The sequence below is a fragment of the Molossus molossus genome, unplaced genomic scaffold, assembly GCF_014108415.1.
Source record: "Molossus molossus isolate mMolMol1 unplaced genomic scaffold, mMolMol1.p scaffold_m16_p_20, whole genome shotgun sequence".
NCBI lineage: Eukaryota > Metazoa > Chordata > Mammalia > Chiroptera > Molossidae > Molossus > Molossus molossus.
Window position 1 is genome coordinate 14,299,189 of NW_023425356.1, and position 17,982 is coordinate 14,317,170.

The 17,982-nt window shown below is 52.7% G+C and overlaps 1 protein-coding gene across 1 annotated transcript in view; it reads right to left on the reverse strand.

The window, feature by feature from the left end:
• Window positions 1-17,982, reverse strand: part of TSPAN2 (tetraspanin 2) — a 45,513-nt gene that overhangs the window by 17,490 nt on the left and 10,041 nt on the right. Inside the window, exon 2 of the mRNA XM_036273363.1 lies at window positions 10,848-10,950. Within this exon, the coding sequence (XP_036129256.1) occupies window positions 10,848-10,950 (103 nt within the window). The remainder of the gene's footprint in view (window positions 1-10,847; window positions 10,951-17,982) is intronic.

Here is a 17,982-nt window from a genome sequence, read left to right on the forward strand (position 1 = left end):
CCTCTTCATTATTTTTTGCATTTTATTCATATGAGTCACCTGGAAACCACTCCCATTCACAGAAAGGGTGGGGAGCTGGGTGTCACCTCTGGGGAAACCCTCAGCCTGGCCTGCAGGGCACCTCTGGAGGCCCCTTGGGTGCTAACAGTGGTTTGTGGGCAGATCTGCACCCTGACATAGAGGGAACAGCAGGTCAAGATGCTCTGCTTCCTGCTGGCCCTGGGTGGGGGCGGGGGTACTTCTGGGCGGGGGAAGCCCTGTGTTCTGCAGCCCTAAGGCAGGCGGTGGTTATTGCTGGCTCTGCCACGCCCCTCCCTCCTCCTTCCCTGTAAGAGAGCCATTGCAGGGGGAATGGGTGTGGTAATGAGAGAAATGATTTCATATTTAAACAATACTATTGCTGGTCCCACTGCCTAAACACCTTACTGTCTTTAAAATTTTAGTTTCCAGGGCTCTTTCATTTCTATCATGTCATTGGCTCCTCAAAACAACCCCACAGGTAAGGCAAGTGTTACATTTCTATTTTACTAATGAGGGTCAGGAAAGCAGGATGGCTCCAGGCAGGACACACAGGCCTGGAGCCTGTCCCCGCCCCACCCGAACAGGCTGCAGGGCAGCCACAACACCGCCTTAGTCAGTTTCCTCACAGAACGGGCTCATGGGTGGGCCACTTTATTGTACCAATTTCCTGCTTACAAGTTGGTTGCCTCCCCACAACTACAAGACAGTCTATAGATTCTGCTCCGGGACACAGCTTAGGGGCCGGGCCCCTGGATCTTACCCATCCTGCACTCCAGCCACAGGGCAATTCACCAGGATATAAGCTAGCCTGCTCTTGTCCATTTTGTGCATTTGCAGGTTCTCATATATATCTTTCTCTGTAGATGTTAAGTCCACAGAGAAACCTTATTCATCTGACCTAGAATATGCCCAGCACATGGCAAAATTCTCAGTCAGTGTTGTTGGATGTGAGGACTGAGAGAGAGCAAGTCAGATCTGTTCTGGACTGGCTGCCTGCCATCGCTTATGGTGGTTTAGAGACACACTGGAAAAACCCAGCAGATGTCCAAGAAGCCCCACAGGGCTGGGTTCTCCCAAGGTCACAAAGGTGAGGTCAGGGCTGCACACACTGAGTCTAAAATATAGAAAAGAGGGGTGTTCCTGAGGAGGCTGGGGTGCAATAGACAGAGGCACCAGGGCCTGAGGACAGAGCTGCTCCCCAATGGGAACAAGCCTGCTCAGTCCCTCAGGAACTGTACTTGCTTTCTGAAATAATGAGCTTGCCAAGAAAATGTGCTTATTTGTACAACAGGCCACTCTTAGGCTATCAGAATCCCAGAATTCACAGCAAATGCCTCAAACTGCCCTAGAAGCTCCAGTCCCTGAGGCCTCTGTCTAGCCAAGCCCTGTGTGTATCTGGGCACATCACTCAGCCCAATGCCAGTGGGCCCTGCCGTCAGAGCTGAGGGGAAAACCAGAAGAAACTCAACAAGTGGCGAAACCCCTCGGGCCTGCTGAACCCAGGTCCAGGTCTAGTTGTAATGCTCGGCACACCACGGGGCTTCCAAGGCTCCTCATCCTTGTCTGATCTGGCCCCCCAAATACAAGTCGAATGAATACATTAATTGAGTCACATTTCAATTCCCAGACAGCTTCTGTAGAGCCCTCTTCTCCCGCAGCAGCCTGTGTGACAAGTGTCTGACCTACTTCCCAATTCCCCATGCTTCCCGAGTCCTATTTCCCTTGACTTGAAAAAAGAGAAACAACTTTGAAGTTGCACTTCTATCACAGCTGGGCCTTGAGATGCCAATAATCCCAGGTGACATGCCACCAGATAGTCCCTGACCACTCCCTCTCGTTTCTTAGGTTTCAGATTCTTCTTTTCAGTTAACAGGGGAAGGAGCCACAGCGACCTCCTCAAAGCCTTGTCTGCATCGGCTCGGTTTTAAATGGCTCTCCCTGCCCTGGCCGGTTTGGCTCCCCGGTTAGAGCACTGGCCCTCGGACCAATGAGTCGCAGGTTGAAGCCAAGGGCACATACCTCCGTTGGGATTCGTCCCCAGCTCTGGTTGGGGTCGTGCAGGAAGCAGCCACTTGATGTGTCCCTTTCACATGAATGTTTCTCTCTCTCTCTCCCTTCCACTGTATCTGAACAAAAATGGAAAAATGTCCTTGGGTGAAGATAAATAAATAAATAAATAAATAAATAAATGGCTCCCTCATTTTAGGGACTGGATAGTGGTGTGGCACAGTCATCAATTTCAGTGGCTTTGTGGCAGCAGATGGTTTTCCCCAGCTAATGACTATTTTTCATCTAAAAATATTTTTCTATGGCTCTGCCACTCTCCAGCCGCCCTCCCAGCTTGCCCTGGACGCACACAATGCTACGGGTCTAGAATACTGGCTAGGACTTAGTTTATGGGGCAGGGAAGGTCTTGGTTCTCCTAAGTGACAACTGCAATCGGTGACTGAGCACTGCTCTAACGTGTCAGTCACGGGGTCATTCAACACGAAGCGGAGCCACGCCGCTGGCCGCTGGCGTCTGGACAGGAGCCGCCCAGGAGACAGGCAGGGGTTTCAGCCTTTTGCTCCTTCCGACTACCTGGCAGCCGAACCCTCCCTTCGTCCTTGCTCTGTTCCCTCCTGGTCCTCGGGCTGGCTCTCTCTCAGCCGGCCCTTGTTACAGGAGTAACCACGGCAAATAGGTATTCAGGGCTGGTGACCCCACTGCCCTGCTTGAGCACGGTCCTATGTCAGCCACCTCCTGGCCGCTCTGTGAGGTACTAGAGGAATTGACAGCCGAGGCACCTGAGCCGCAGAGAACTTAAGTCATTTCCCGTAGACTGCACAGCCAGCGAGGGGCAAGCTGGACCTGGGCCAGGGGTCTACTCCCAGGGGCACACCCGAGCTCCTTTCGGTAGGAACTCGGAACAGTGACTCTCAGCTCCAAATCTGTGCGTTTTGCAGTTTATAAATGGCAGGTTTCTTTTTCTTCTTCCCTGAGAAAAGTCCTTGGGGCGGGGCAGGGTGGTCTGCCCTCGATGATTCGTGAGTTTTCTTGTAAACGTACAGAGCTGGGAGCCACAAATGCAGCCTTTAGGTGAATCCTCTCTTCCTCAGTTTTTCCGAAATATGGCTGTAATGATCTACTCTAACTTCTCATAAAAATGCTTTGGAGAAACTGTCTCAACAATGTAAGCTACAGCCTGTCTCTGTTATGCAGCTACCATGACTCTCGGGTACAACCCAGAAGTAAAAAAATAACCAGAGTGAGTCAGTGTTTAAAACGGCAAGCCAGCCCGTCTGCATTCAGCACTGGACTGCGTTCCTCACACCAACACCCAGCCACAGTCCAGGCCAGGCCGGCCACTGGATCAGCAGAGGAGCTGGGCGCTGGGGTCCTGGAGCAGCCAGTGGCCGATTGTGTGGGCACCCCTCCCCGGAGCAAGCCGGCTCGGCCTCTGCTCAGACATGACTCCACGCGCTGGAGCGCAGTCTCTCCAGCCCTCGAAGGGCCGCGGGACTGCTCCCCAGAGCACTCCTGGAAAGAAGACCCCTCTGAGGGGTCCGTCCCTCCAAGAGGCGGCCCCAGACAAGGGCTGAAACAGGAAGCCAGAGGGGCAGGTTGGTGGAATTTGGAGATGCTGGGGGCTCCTCCTGAGTTCCCTGGAAGACCAAAGTGGAGGTCTAGGGAACACCGGGTCACCCAAAGCTTTCTTGCTGCCAACTCCACGTTGCCAGGTTCTCCTTTCTCCACGTTAGCAACCGGTGGACACAGGCATGGGGTTGGCCGCCAGGCCTCGCCTGGACGCACAGACCCCAGAGAAGGGCCGCAAGCAGCTGTGAGTCCACCTCCTCCCTGGCCTCATCCCCTGCTCCCCTCTCCCTCCGCCGGATCATCTCACCCTGTCCGGCGGAGGTGAAGTCATGCCCACATCTTTGTCCCAACAAGGACCTTCTCTCCATCACCAAGGTTCCCAGGAAAGCGTCCCCCAAAGGTGGGAGGCTTTCTCCTACAACGGGCGGCAGGTACCCTCCCAGAGCAGGGAGTGGGCTCTCCGGGGACTCCAGGCTGTGGGCACTATTTCTTTAAGAGCCACTGGCCTGCCGCCTGTCCACGGCGCTCTGACAAGGGGCAGAGAGTTTAATGGGCTGATTTTTTGGAACCTATTCTGAAGAGAAAATACACAGATCAGTGAACAGCACCCTGTGACTTGAAGTGAGGTTTTCCAAAAACTGGGCCTGCTTCTTTTTAAGCATTTTTTTTTTAAAAATCCTCACCGGAGAACATTTTTGCATTTATCTTCAGAAAGAGCAGGAGGGGGAGAAGGAAACATCAATGTATATAGAGAGACACATCGAGTGGTTGCCACCCACACGACCCCACCCGGGCGGGGCCAAACTGCGACCGAGGTACGTGCCCTTACTGGAACCGAACCTGGGACTCTCCGGTCCATGGGCCGAGGCTCTAACCTGGGCCAAACTGGCCAGGGCTTCTTTTTAAAAGTCCTGTAACCTCACCTCATTGCTCTGCAAGTCTATAAATGGTATCCTGGCATATTTTCCTTCTCGTTTTATTGCTAGAGAGCAGCCATCTTTCCATTTGGAAAATTATTTATGGAAGAAATAAAGAATACTTTCTATGAACATGTATATTGTTCATTTTATTTATAAGAAGTAGTTTTTTAATCCTCACCTGAGAATATTTTTCTATTTATTTTCAGTTAGAGTGGGAGGGAGAGAGAGAGAGAGAAACATCGACGTTAAAGGGACACATCACATAAGGAACGAACAGCAACCGAGGTATGTGCCCTTGACCGGAATCGAACCTGTGACTATTTGGTCTGAAGGCTGATGCTCTACTATGGAGTCAAACCAGGCAGGGATATAAGAAGTATCTGAAGTGGGGAAAAGGTCCCTGACTTCTTGGCACGAGCAGAGGCCCGGCCGTCAGCAGACCTGGGCTGTGGGCTGAGCCCACACTCAGAGCCGGAGAGCCGGGCTGACTGCGGGCTTCCTCTGGCTTCCCTGCCTGGTCCTTGGTTTCCTCGTTCTGCCTGGTGCTGAGATCCTACCATCACCCAGCTCCCTGAACTCAAGCACTGACCACAGGCGTCTTCACCATCAGCATTCAAGAGCTGACTTGCAGAGGGGAGGTGTGGCTGACCCTGGTACTGAGGGTGGGCACAACCACACCTTGCCCCAGGCCACCAGGGATTCAGGCCTGCTGTGTGGACTGCTGTTTTCCCACCTGGAATCCACATTCCTGTCTTCTCTATCCGAAAAGCCAACCTCCCCGACTCTCAGGAGAGGGCCGGTGCCTCAGCGCCAAGGCAGGTGTGAAGCCCCGGCTTCAGCCAACAGCGCATCCCGACTGGCTGGCCACAATGACTGGCTTGGGAATGGGCCCAAGATGGTCAAGGAGCACGGGGCTCAGGACTTTGGTTGGACTCTGTTGTCAGAGTTGCCTAGGAGATGGCTGCTGGGGCTGTGGGCAGCCACTTGCTTGCGTGTAGAGGAAACCTGCCCAGATGGAGCCAAAGGAAAGCAGAGCTAAGAGCTGGCTACAGACTGATTCAATGACATCACTTGTGTCCCGAGACCAGTGCTAACCCTAGACTTCTCGATTATGTGAGTCAAGGAATGTCTGCTTTGCTCAAGGTTTGAGTCCAGTTTCTGTGATTTGCAGTGAAAAGAATCCTTAAAGGTATGTCCGTGAAGGCACAATGCGTCTTGCCTCTCGAGCAGTTCGCTTTGCTTGAGATTAGAAAACACGATCAGAATGTTTGCACAGAGCTAGTTGACCCTCTTACTCCCTGAATGGATACACGCCCCATTCCGATTTCGCCACATTAGTGGTGTATTACATACCGTTGTGGAGGTGAGTTCACTTTCATCTGCGGAAGTCTGCTCGGCTTCTCTGACTTATCAAATCCTTAGAAGGTTTTCTTGTGCTGGACCCCAATCTACACCTGTGGTATTGCTGTCAGCACTTTGTGCCTATAGCAGAGCAGACAGGCTGCTCCCCGGGCGGACGTGGGGGCTCCCACCCCCATTCACACACCTACCCTCTCTGACTGAGCAGGACCCCTTATTTCTGAAATCCGGGTTCCCATCTAAAAATCATGACTATTCTGGTCTTGTTTCTATTACTGATATCATTTGTTGTTTTGATTCCTTCTGTCCCTGAATTTAATGAAGCTTGATAATATTGTTTAATAATACTTAATAATGTTTAATAATGTTTCCTGTTCCTTTCTTCACAATTCCTCCTACAACCATCATGGGTTATGCTCTTATGTCTGACTGTATCTACACTCTAGCATGTTCTTTTTTTCTTTTTTCTTGAATTTATTGGGCTGACACTGGTTAATAAAATTATGTATGTAGGTTTCAGGGGTACAATTCTATAACACATCAACTGTATATTATAGTGTGTGTTCACCACCCAAGTCAAGTCTCCTTCTATCACCATTTATCCCCCGGTACCCTCTTCTACCCAAGTTAGCTTATTTTTTCTGTCCGGTGACTCCCCTCTCATTCCATTGCTGCTCAAACAATCTCTTTAAAATTGCAGTAAGATCATACCTCCCCCAAACCGTAAATTAGTCTTCTACTCCTTACCCAATTAACTAACCCGAACATTCACAGCCCTCAGCTTGCCCTTCTCCTTCCCCAACAGCTGTAATCCCACCTCCCACCATGCCTCAGCTCTTTACCCTCCACCAAGAGCCCTGTCCAGCCCGGGCTTGGTAATCACTGTCCCACAGACGTGCCTTGGGTCATCTTACCCTATAACCTCTGCAGTCCTGATTCTTCATCCTCTCCATTGATTACAGTCTGGTCTTTCGAACCTAACTCAACTCCTCGTTGCCTCACCAGCCTAGAATGTCCCTGGTGCACCCTCTGCAAATACCACTTAGTTGGCATTTAGTCATACAGTAGTTTCTATTATAATTTAAATGGTCGCCTCTGAGAGCCTTTTCAAATGGATGGCAAGTTACATGGGGCAAGTCCAGTGTTCTCACTTTTTTGTGTGACTGCAGAACCCAGGACTCTAGATGCTGGCTGATGTACCCATAGGTAGGTTTTATTTTTTCCCAAACAAAGGAGCCTACAAAACCCCAGAAAGAACAGAGGCACCCCTGCTTGAATGCATAACCACGTTTGCATAAAACCAAATATTTTATGAAATCCCCAAATTAAAATAACCATGGAGAGATTTTTAGATAGCCAGATGTTGATCAGTGTTGAAAGGGAGACACTCTCGCCCTGGTCGGTTGCTCAGTGGTTAGAGCGTCGGCCCGCAGACCAGAGAGACCTGAGTTTGGTTCCTGCTAAGGGCACCTCGGTTGTAGTTTGTCCCTGGCCCTGGTTGGGGGTGTGTGGGTGGCAACCTCTTGACGTTTCTCTCTCACATCGATGTTTCTCTCTCTCTCTTCCTCCCTTTCTCCCTCCTGCTCTATCTGAAAATAAATGCAAAAAAAAAAAAGAAAGAAAGTGAGACACTTTCTTATGTTTTTCATACCACCTGAGTCTTTTTAAACGGGTTTTCTCGACCGTGGCTGAAACGTTCCAGCCCAAGCTCAGAAATGACATCATGTCACAGATCTAAGTCTTTCAACCTCAAACCTGGTGGTGTGGTGGCTGGTGTTCCGCAGTTATTCCAACAACCTGAAGGAGAATGTCTGACTGAAACTGAACCAGATGTTTCTCATGTTTTCGTTCTAAATGAGGTGGAATCCTCCCCATCTACCTGAGGGCACACATGCAGCTTTTTTTAAAAATTGTCTTTATTGTAGCTTTTGATGGAAAATCCAGAGAGTCACACCTGAGGACGGTGGGGTAACTGGGGCTGCGGAGCGTGAAGAGCAGACGGGCTGAATGCCAACACCCTGGATGCCGACACCCTGGATGCCAACGTGCCTGCATTTTAGGAGCAGAGGACTTCCCTGTTTCACGGTGGCTGACCTCATGTCAGGGCATCATTCAGGGCAGGGAGAGGAAATGATGCTCACCCCACGCAGCAGCTGTAGATGGCTGGGAGGAGCGAGGTTGAGACTCCCCTGTACGTGTGTCCTGAACAATCAGCCAGCCCAGCCCAGACCAGGGCAAGGCTGGCAGCTGCCTGCCATGCGCTTGCCGCTGCTAATTCCGAGTCCTGAATCAGGCTCTCCGAACTCGGCTACCTGGAACCTCTCTCCGAGCCCCATTCAAGCCCCCTCCACCCCAGGCTTACCCAGCTGCAGTGTTCTCTCTCCTGCTAAACTCAGTGGTCTCGTGTCTGTAGCACTTCACATGTGCTTGAGATTCTGGTCTGCTACTGGTTATTGTATATGTCGTATACACCCGCAGAGGCATGAATCCCCTGAAAACTGGATTACACTTTGCGGCGGTTAATGCAACGGGCAGAGTTGTGACCATGCCAAAACGGAGTTAGACATCGCAGAACCGTTATGAAACGAGCAGGTCCTGGAATATCAGTCTAATGAGGGAAGAGGCATTCCTTCTGCCCTTCCCTGACTGCTCCTCTGTGTCCCTGGGGTGAACGCGAAGGTTCCTGGAGGTGGTACAGGCCAAGGACAAAGCTGAGCTTGTTCTGGGGCACGTGGGGTCTGCTCGGGGAGAGGGGAACACTTCTGAGGAGGTTTTCAGAGACAGGGGTTCCTCCAGGAAGAAAGAATATGCTAAATGTGTTAGATTTTGGATGGAGGGTGGGGGCCACGTGGAAACTGTGTGGCAGGAGCATTGCAGTGTCAAGCAGGATGGCAGATTCCTCTGCTTCTTTCTTGTAGAAAAACACTCTGATTCTGTCTAAGTGTCAGAGGCCCTCTGGGGAGCCCGGGCCCCTTTCCAGGCCCAGGGTGACTCCGATTAGTCACAGCAATTCTCCTCTTGGCCACGATGGTTCAGGCATGAACACACAGTGCAACTCTGGCCAATGAGCTGCAAGAAGTCTGCTGGGGGACTCCTGACAAAGGTTTTATTCATTCCTAGGAAGGGCCACATGAGGTGAAACTTCCTCTTTTCTCCTTCGGATGCTGTGTACGAGGACATGCTGTTTGGAGCCACAGCAGCTGTCTTGCAATCTGAGGGGTCATGTCTGAGGTCCTGAGGGTGGCAAGGAGAAAGGTGAAAAATAGCCCTGGCCGGTTTGGCTCAGCGGTTGGAGCATTGGCCTGTGGACCAGAGAGTCCTGGGTTCGGTTCCCGCTAAGGGCACGTACCAAAAAAAAAAAAGAAAGGTGAAAAAATCTGGGTCCTTGATGACGCTGTTGAACCCTTAGCTAAATCTGGAGAGTCCCCACCTCCGCACTTCTACCACATTTCATCAATTTTACATTTGAATGTTTCTGACATTAGGATGCATATTTTATGGTATGTTAGTTAAAAGGGCAGCATTTCTTCTTTTCTTAGTGGAACCTAAGATAATTGGGTGTTTACAAAAGATCATCTAAGATGTGATGAAACGGATTCCTTATTGCTCTCCATCTTTTAGTAGGTTTTTTTGTTACTTTCCTCTTAGAAGTCTGCTCTGCAATCTGTTGCTCTCCCAGGGGAGGGATGGCTTGGGGATGGTGTGGAAGAGGAGGGAACACTGCTGAGAGGGCCCTGGTGACCACAGTCCCTGGCTGAGCGGGGCCTGGATGCTGGTCCCTCCCAGGAAGCGCTCTGCTCTATTTGGGGTTTGGAGCAAAGGACCTCTGCAGAATTCTGCTTCACCCCAAGCACAGAGGTCACCACAGGCAGCTGGAGTGTACCTGCGGCAGCAGGTCACATAGGGCCCTCACCCCTACTGACAGTGGTCTTGGGCGCTTTGAAATCTAGAATCCAGGTGCACTCAGCTGCAGGAGAAAAGGGACAGAGGACTGGAAGCAGAGAGAGAGAGAGAGAGAGAGAGAGAGAGAGAGAGAGAGAGAGAGGGCTCTAATCCCAGGGGGGATGCTCAAGCCCACTTATGGCATCTGGGAGGCTACACCCTACTCCACACCCCTCACACCCTTCCTACAGCTGGAGGGTGGTGGTGAGTGCCCGTCCCCTGCCCTTTCCTCCCCTCCCTCTCTGCCCTTTCTCCCTGCCCTCCCTCTCCTCCCTCCCTCCCCTGCCTTCTCTCTTTGCCTTCCCTCACCTGCCCTCCCTCCTACCCTCCGTCCCTCCCCTCCCTCCCTTCTCTCCCTCTCCTGCCCTCCCTCCCTCCCCTCCCTCCTCTTCTCCCCCTCCCCTGCCCTCCCTCCCTGCCCTCCCTCCCTTCCCTTCTCCCCCTCCCCTGCCCTCCCTCCCTTCCCTCCCTCCCCTTCTCCCCCTCCCCTGCCCTCCCTCCCTGCCCTCCCTCCCCTCCCCCCCGCCCTCTACAGTCCCTTGTCACAGAAGGACTGACATCAGCACCTCCGAACCCTGTGATGTCTCCTCATTTTGAATTCTGTTTCTCTCATAGACAATTAAAAAATACAAGACCACAAATTAAAACCCTGGCTCTGCAGGGCCCTGTCGCCCGATGGACGAGTAACGGGCTGTGGGCGCCCACTTCACTCAGGGCAGCAGGGAGTTGCTAATTCTTTGGAAACAGACTGCAGTTACATTCTGGGCTTTTTTCCTTGAAGTGGCTGAAAGAAGTACTAGTCTTATGCACCGGTCTCCCTGATTCTGGAGAGCAGAGGGACCAACGGCGGGGGTGGCCGGCCCCTCCCCCGCCTGGACCACAGTGCCCCCCCCATAGGCCCTGTGAAGTCTCAGGGCACAGGCTTCTCCTTCCCTCTGTCCCTTCCTGTCCCCAGGAGTCCAGGGACAGGGCTGCTCCAGGCCCCTCGGGCAGCCCTCACTAAAGCGTAGGGACGCTGATGTCACTCACCCATGTAGAAATACTCTGGGGACTTGTCTCCTGATGAGAAATCCTTCATGGTGCCTCCGAACCGAAACCATAGTCCAAAGGCAATGACTGCGGACCCGGCCAGCTGGAAAAGTAAACAAGGGAGCTTGACAAAGAGCAGAGGGGGTGTGTGTGCCCCAGGAGAGAGCAGAGGCCCAGGATACTGGGGGCTGGAGGTGCATCTCCCGTCTCACGGGTGGGGGGGGTGGGGGATGGGGGTGGGAGGGTGCGGGGGGGGGGGGTCGGGGGTGGGGGGGACACATGAAGTGCTAGGGGCCCGGAACTGGAGTTCTCCCCGTTCTGCCAGGCGCTGTGGGCTGCCCTGGCGCGTGGGGCACGCCCGGCACTGTGCTGCCTGGGGGCACCTCAGCAAGCACTTGCTAGTAACGGCCCCTGGAAGGCATCTGTGCCCTGCCCTCCTGTCCCTATGGGCACTTTGGACCTCCTGACCAGCACCACACAGAGAGGGGACTGTGTTTCAGATGCTGGGTCACCAGGAGCCAGATGAACTCCACGACCTGAGGGAAACCCGCTTCTCTCCATGGGAAGAAAGCACACCACCCAGCCTCCCTCCTGTGTTCCAGGTGCCCAGGGAGAGCGGTTTGAGGCCGCTGGGCCCTCCCCCCGGGCCCCCCTCACGTCACTGCCTGTGGATGGTTTGGCAGGCAGGGAGGGAGCTTGACCGTTTTTTTTTTTTTTGGTTGCTATTTTGAGTTTCCATGGAAAGTGAGAAAGGAAAAAATAATTTTCTGAAAAAGCACGGTCTGTGTGCCATGCAGCTCATGGAGAGGCTGAGTGGCTGGCGTGGGCAGCGGAGGGGCAGGCGGGCAGCTGGCAGAGTCATCGCCTGCGCCCTCTCGGCCCTGCGTGAGGCTCTGCACCACGCTGGGAGTCCTTCCTGCCACCGCGGGACTGCCACTGAAGGGCTGCCACCACGGGACTGCCACCGAGGGACTGCCAGGACAGGACGGCCACTGCGGGACTGCCACCGCGGGACTGCCAGGACAGGACGGCCACCGTGGGACTGCCACCGCGGGACTGCCAGGACAGGACGGCCACTGTGGGACTGTCACTCAAGAACTGCCACGACAGGACTGCCACCGCGGGACGGCCACCGCGGGACTGCCACCGCGGGACTGCCAGGACAGGACGGCCACTGTGGGACTGCCACAGCGGGACTGCCACTCAAGAACTGCCACGACAGGACTGCCACCGCGGGACGGCCACCGCGGGACTGCCAGGACAGGACGGCCACTGTGGGACTGCCACCGCGGGACGGCCACCGCAGGATTGCCACCGCGGGACTGCCACTGCAGCCCCGGCCAGTTGGGCTTAGCGGTTAGAGCATTGACATGTGGTCCGGAGAGACCCGGATTCAGTTCCCGCTAAGGGCATGTACCTCGGTTGCAGTTTGTCCCTGGCCCTGGTTGGGTCGTGTGGGTGGCAGCCACTCGATGTGTCCCTTTCACGTTGATGTTTCTCTCTCTATCCCGCCCACTCTATCTGAACAAAATATCAAAAAATGTCCTCGGGTGAGGATTAAAAAAAAAAAAAGACTGCCACTGTGGGTCTGCCACCACAGGACTGCCCCAACTGCCTCCAGCAGCCTCCAGCCCCAGCATCCTCTCTGTTCACAAACACCCATCTCGAATTTCCTCGTATCAGTCTATTATCCACAGAGGTTCCCTGGGCACCCTCAGGACTCCAAGCACCAAGGGAAAGGAAGCAGTGATGTAAAAATAGACCCTTGGTTTTGCCAACCCCTCCAGTTAGTGTTGGGCTGCCCTGGCCTGTCACCAGGCAACAGGGTAGAGCCTGCCCTTGCCCCAACAGGGAGACAGCAGGACATAGTCAGCGAGGTAGAGGTTTACTAAGGAAAAATGATATCCAAGGCAGGGGTCGGCAGAGACACGGGATCCTTCTATCTCGGGGGCTATTTGTAAGATCTGGCACTACCCTTTGGGCTATCTGGCTGGATTTATATGAGGACTTTATCCTGTCCCCTTGTCCCCTCAAGGCAGTTCCCTCTGTGGCCAGGTCCTTCAGAAGTGTGGGGTGACTTCAGGGGCTCGAGGGCAGAGTGCTCCCAGCTGGCGTCTCTGATGTGGAACAACTCAAAGTTTCCAGTACTGGAGGAAAGCGCTAATTGGATAATGTGAGGGGCAGCCGAAGGAACCGGCTCAACCAGCATGAAAACGTTTCGCATTTTTAAAAAGAGTAGCATGGCGTGGAAAAACCATGCTAGAACATTAGCGATCTTTACCTGTGAAGGGTGGCATTTCAGGTGACTTTTTGTTTTCACTGTATTTTCTAATTTTTCTGCATTCAGCACATATTACTTTTATAAGTTTAAAAATGTTGTTTTTTAAAAGCATGATGTGGTAGTTTGCTCGATGAAGACAAAGTGGGAGAACAAAACAACAAAGCGGGGAGAGCTTTTTTGGGCTGTGCTTTAGTTTAGGAGGAAACCAGCTTCAAGGTCATTGCTGTTTCAGGTACAGGAGAGCGTGATGCCCTTGGGAGAGCATCATCCCCGGAGCCGCCGAGGCTGCCCAGGACTGCCGTGCCCACGGAGCTCAGAGACTCCCCAGCCCGCCCGCCCCGTGGCGACTTGATGGCAGGAGAGTTTCCAAACACAAGGCCGAAATCTACTGACAGAGAAGTCGGGCCAGGGCCTGCAGCCACCCAGCAGACTGTGGAAGAGGCGACTGGTCCCAGGGACACCCTACCACGCGGCCACATTTTTGGCATCTCTGTACACAAACTCTAATTTATAGCTGTCTGGATCATCCTCCCAGATGGAATACATTTGTCCACTGCTGGCACAGATGTGTTTGATGCATAATGGAAAATTAAAAGAGAGGTTGCAATTTAAAGCCACGGGACAATGAGAAAATATCTGCACTTTGCTCATCCACGCCCGCCAACCCCAAACCACACGGGTTTCCTCCCGAGTCAAGGAAACTGTGGCTTAGCTGAATGTCATCACTGTGTGGAGGGAATCCTCCGCCTGCAGCTGCTCCCAGAGGCAGGGACACTGGGGAGGGCCCCGCAGGTCCCAGGCTGCTTGCGACACAGCGATCGCTGTCTGGGAAGTGGCAACGACTGAGACCATGTGGCCAAAAGGGTTCATTTCAACTGGCTGTTCCTGTAAGGACAGAAAGCAGGGTTTTCTTTCTTTCAAGAAGCAACTGGTGATTAAACACAGAGCTGGCGGGTGTCTGCACCTTCAAACCGCCTTTCTACCCAACTGAAAGGGGCCGGAAGGAATGTTAGAATTAACAGAAAATATTAGAAGAGTAAGAAAACTAATCCTAGTGGGGCACTAGCCATAATTAGAAAAATGTTAATCATCCTTTACAATGTTGACCGTGGCTGCTTTGTTCTGACGAAAGAAAAGCACATTCTGCCCTGGCCGGGAGGTGTGCGCCTCAGCTTACCTCGGGAACGCTGTCCATTCCCCCGACCTGAGGACAAGGGGGACCCCTGACATCTGCAAAGATGAACAACACTGGACCCGTGGCTGTGACTCACTGGTGACCAGACTCTGCAGTCCCCACCCACATTCCTTCTCCTTCTCCCAGGCCAAAGAAGAGATAAGAAGCCCCCCCCCCCCCCGCCCCCGGCACATCTGCCCTGTCCTCCCAAAGCTCCCAATAAAAGAGCAACTCACTCTCTCTACTTGGCCCTGGTATTGCCAGTTAGTGCCTGGATCCCGTCCCTGTCTATGGGGAAAGACAAAATACATGTCCTCCCTTTCCTCTTCTTCCCGTTGTGCATTCTTTCACAAGTCCGTGCCACTGGGCCAGACACAGCCCTGACAGCTCCTGCGGCTCTGAGTGACTCTGTGTTCGCCGGACTTCGGTGGCTCTACTAGAAATGCTTGAAAAAATTCACACCAAGTCTAGCCCAGTCAGGAACAAAGTGAGCAGGACACTGTCATTGAGTCCCATCACTCTGTGGCCCATCCCCTGGAAGAAAAGGCCCCTGAATGACCCGTGGGAAGCCTGCAGCCCCCTCAAACCCTACATTTTAACCTTTCTAGATCAAAGCCCCCAGCCCCCACCAGTGCTTCTTTTTAATCTCAGCCACAACACTGCCCCTCAGCCAGTGTCAGAACAAGCAAGGAACGACAGGCTACCTCTTTTTTGTCCCTTTCCTTCTCTTGTCTCCATCTGTATCTCCTCTCCCTCCCTCCCTGTCATCAGGGGATCATCCGTGGTCCCTGAGGGACCATGCTAGGCATCAGGGAACAGTGATGACAAGGACACGCCTCTGGGCCTGACTCGGAAGGTGTGCTCACGCTGTCCAGGGACAACCGCGGTCCACGCAAGACTGTCCATTTTGATTTATAACTTGAAGAATAAGTTGGAAGTCCCTGTGCAGGGAAGGGCGGGGAAGGAGTGGACAGTGTGAGGAGGGACTTGGCTTCCTTACCTGGAACACTGTTGGGGAAAGAGGACTCTGGGGGAGGCCAGGCCTGGGCTTGAAGGGTGAGTTGGGGCAACCGTGGTTCACGGCTTCTACACGTAGCTGGGTCTTGGAGCCCAGGGCTGAGCCTGGAAGGGAGGGGAGGTGGGAGCCACTCATTCTGTGGGGACAGTCAGGAGTGCGACCTGATGCCAGGCACAGTGAGGAGCCCAAGGTAAAGCCCTGAGTGGCTGAAGGCCGCGGGGGGACGTCAGGGGCGGTGAGCGGGGGGACACTAGTGGCTGACAAGGGGGATGCTAGGGGGTGATAGCAGTGAGGACCATGAAGGACCCGCTCCTGTGCCTGAAGAACTTTGCTGAGGGCTGCCGAGCTGCCAGTCCCAATCCCCACAGCTTTGGGGTAATTATCACCAGAAATATTTTCGTTGTTCTAGGAATGGGCTTTTTCATACAGCAGCCTAAGCTGGCCTCCGATGTCACTTAATGAACATGTATTGTGAACCAGGAGCCATGCATCCAGAGGTCAGGAAGACCCCGGTCCTCCTCCGGAGGGTCTCGGCCCGTGGAGAAGCTGACCCCGCTGGGTAGTCCAGAGGGACACTGACCCTGCAGGTGAGAATCAGTCACAGTACCCGCCAGGAAGTCAGATGGTGCTCTGTGTCATCACTTCTTTTCCCAGCACCCACTGCGTGCTAGGCTCTCAGAGAACGGGATGAGCCAGGACGCTGAGGGCAAAGCTGTGCCCGCTATTTAAAAAGAGGAAAGAAGTAAAATAGAAAGAAAAAAAGATGAAGAGATAGCAACGACAGGGACAATGACATATAAATCCACGTCATTAAACAGGGGCTCACCAGATACAGGTACATCCTGCATTTTCACTGACAAGTTATTTCAGTAGCTAACTTTTTACTCCAGAGAGTTCGCAGGACATAATGTTGCAAATTGTAAGCACATGTTTGTAGAGAAGACAGTTTGTGTTCTAAGACTATAGGAGCAGAAGAGAGGACACAGACCTGATTAGAAAGCATTTAAAGCAACGAGGTGGACAGAAAGTTTCCTCTGAGAAATGGCTACCTGCCAGACACAAGTCATCCAGCAAGAAGCAGAACTTGTTAACATTTCAATTTTATTTTACTGCATTTATTTCTACTTTCCTGGGATTGCTAATGAAATGTTCTATCTTAAGGGCATGTTTTTTTCACTTTAAAGAAGTTTGAGAAATCACAAACATGGCTCTTAGGATGGCGCTAAGTTGGAGGGAAAGGAGTGTAAAGAGACAAACATGCAAATATCACTTCAGAGACCTCTAGTCTGCCCAGCTCCCACCCACCCCCACCGCCCTGCACCAGGAGGCTGGCCAACCCTGACCACAAAGAGCAAACATGCTGCTCTGCTCTCCGATGACTAAGCACGGCAGAAAGCTCCCCTTTGGGTAAAAAGCATCACTTGGGGAGGTTCTCAGACAGCATGTGCTTTTACCTTGATGGGAACACAGTTCATTGTCCTGAGATGCGCTACCAGTTTCAGGTCTCTCTCCCGCGTGGGGCCCCTGCTCCCGCTAAGGAAGCTCCCCCTGTCCACCTGGTTCACACGGACACACAGCTCTCAGCTCCGATGTCTCTTCCTCTGGGAAGCCCGCCTGGTTTCCTGTCTTCCTGTCTCCTATAACCAGTGTGCACCTGTCTTCATGTCTCCTATAACCAGTTCTATTTAAATATTTCTGTAATTATTTAATTATTTTATTTATTTATTTGGGTATGTGCCCCTAGTGGGAACCGAACCAGGGACTCTCTGGTCCATAGGCCGACGTTCCAACTGCTGAGCCAAACTGGCCAGGGCTTATTTTATTTTATTTAGTAAGCCCTGAGCTGCATGAAGGCAGGGTCAGGGTCTATGTTGCTGTGTCCTGAGCATCTACCCCTCTGCCTTGGAGAGAAGGCTCCCAACAGACCTCTGTTGAAGGAGTGAATGGAAGGTACCAGACTGAACCGTGCCCCTCCCCTCAAATCCCTATGTTGAAGTCATAACCCCCCAATGCGGTGGTGTTTGGAGATGGGCTTTGGGGAGGTGACTGGTTTAGATGAGGCCAGGAGGGTGGAGCCCTCGTGATGGGATTAGTGCTGTATTTCTCTCCCTCCCCAGCTCCCTCCATCTGACAGACAGGGGGCACCATCTGCAGGCCAAGAAGAGAGCTCCCACCGGGAACCAAACCGCCAGCACCTTGATCTTGGACTTAAAGCCTCCAGGACTGAGAAATTCCTGTTGTTTAAGCCACCCGACGAATGGCATTTATGTTTTATTTATTTTATGGCAACCTGACCAAAGGCAGGCTGACAGCAGCGATTTCGAACAACTTCCCTCACAGCCCCTTCAAAGGAATACCTCCAATGTACTGGTTTCAAATTCATTTGCACCCGGAACACACTGTGCAGACAGCCCGGAAGGCACGGTGTGGACACGTGTAGAATATACTCAGCACACTTTCCCACAGAAAAACAAAATGGAACCAGAGTGTGCAGTGTCGGTTCTGTGTCTCCTGTTGGCAGGGATGTGCTTCAGATCACACAGGGACACGAAGAATCAATCCATACATGCCTTTTACAGGCAGAAGCATGCGCACATTTAGTATAATTATAGCAATACACACGCTGCACCCGGGAGAAAGGATGAATAGTTAATACTGGATT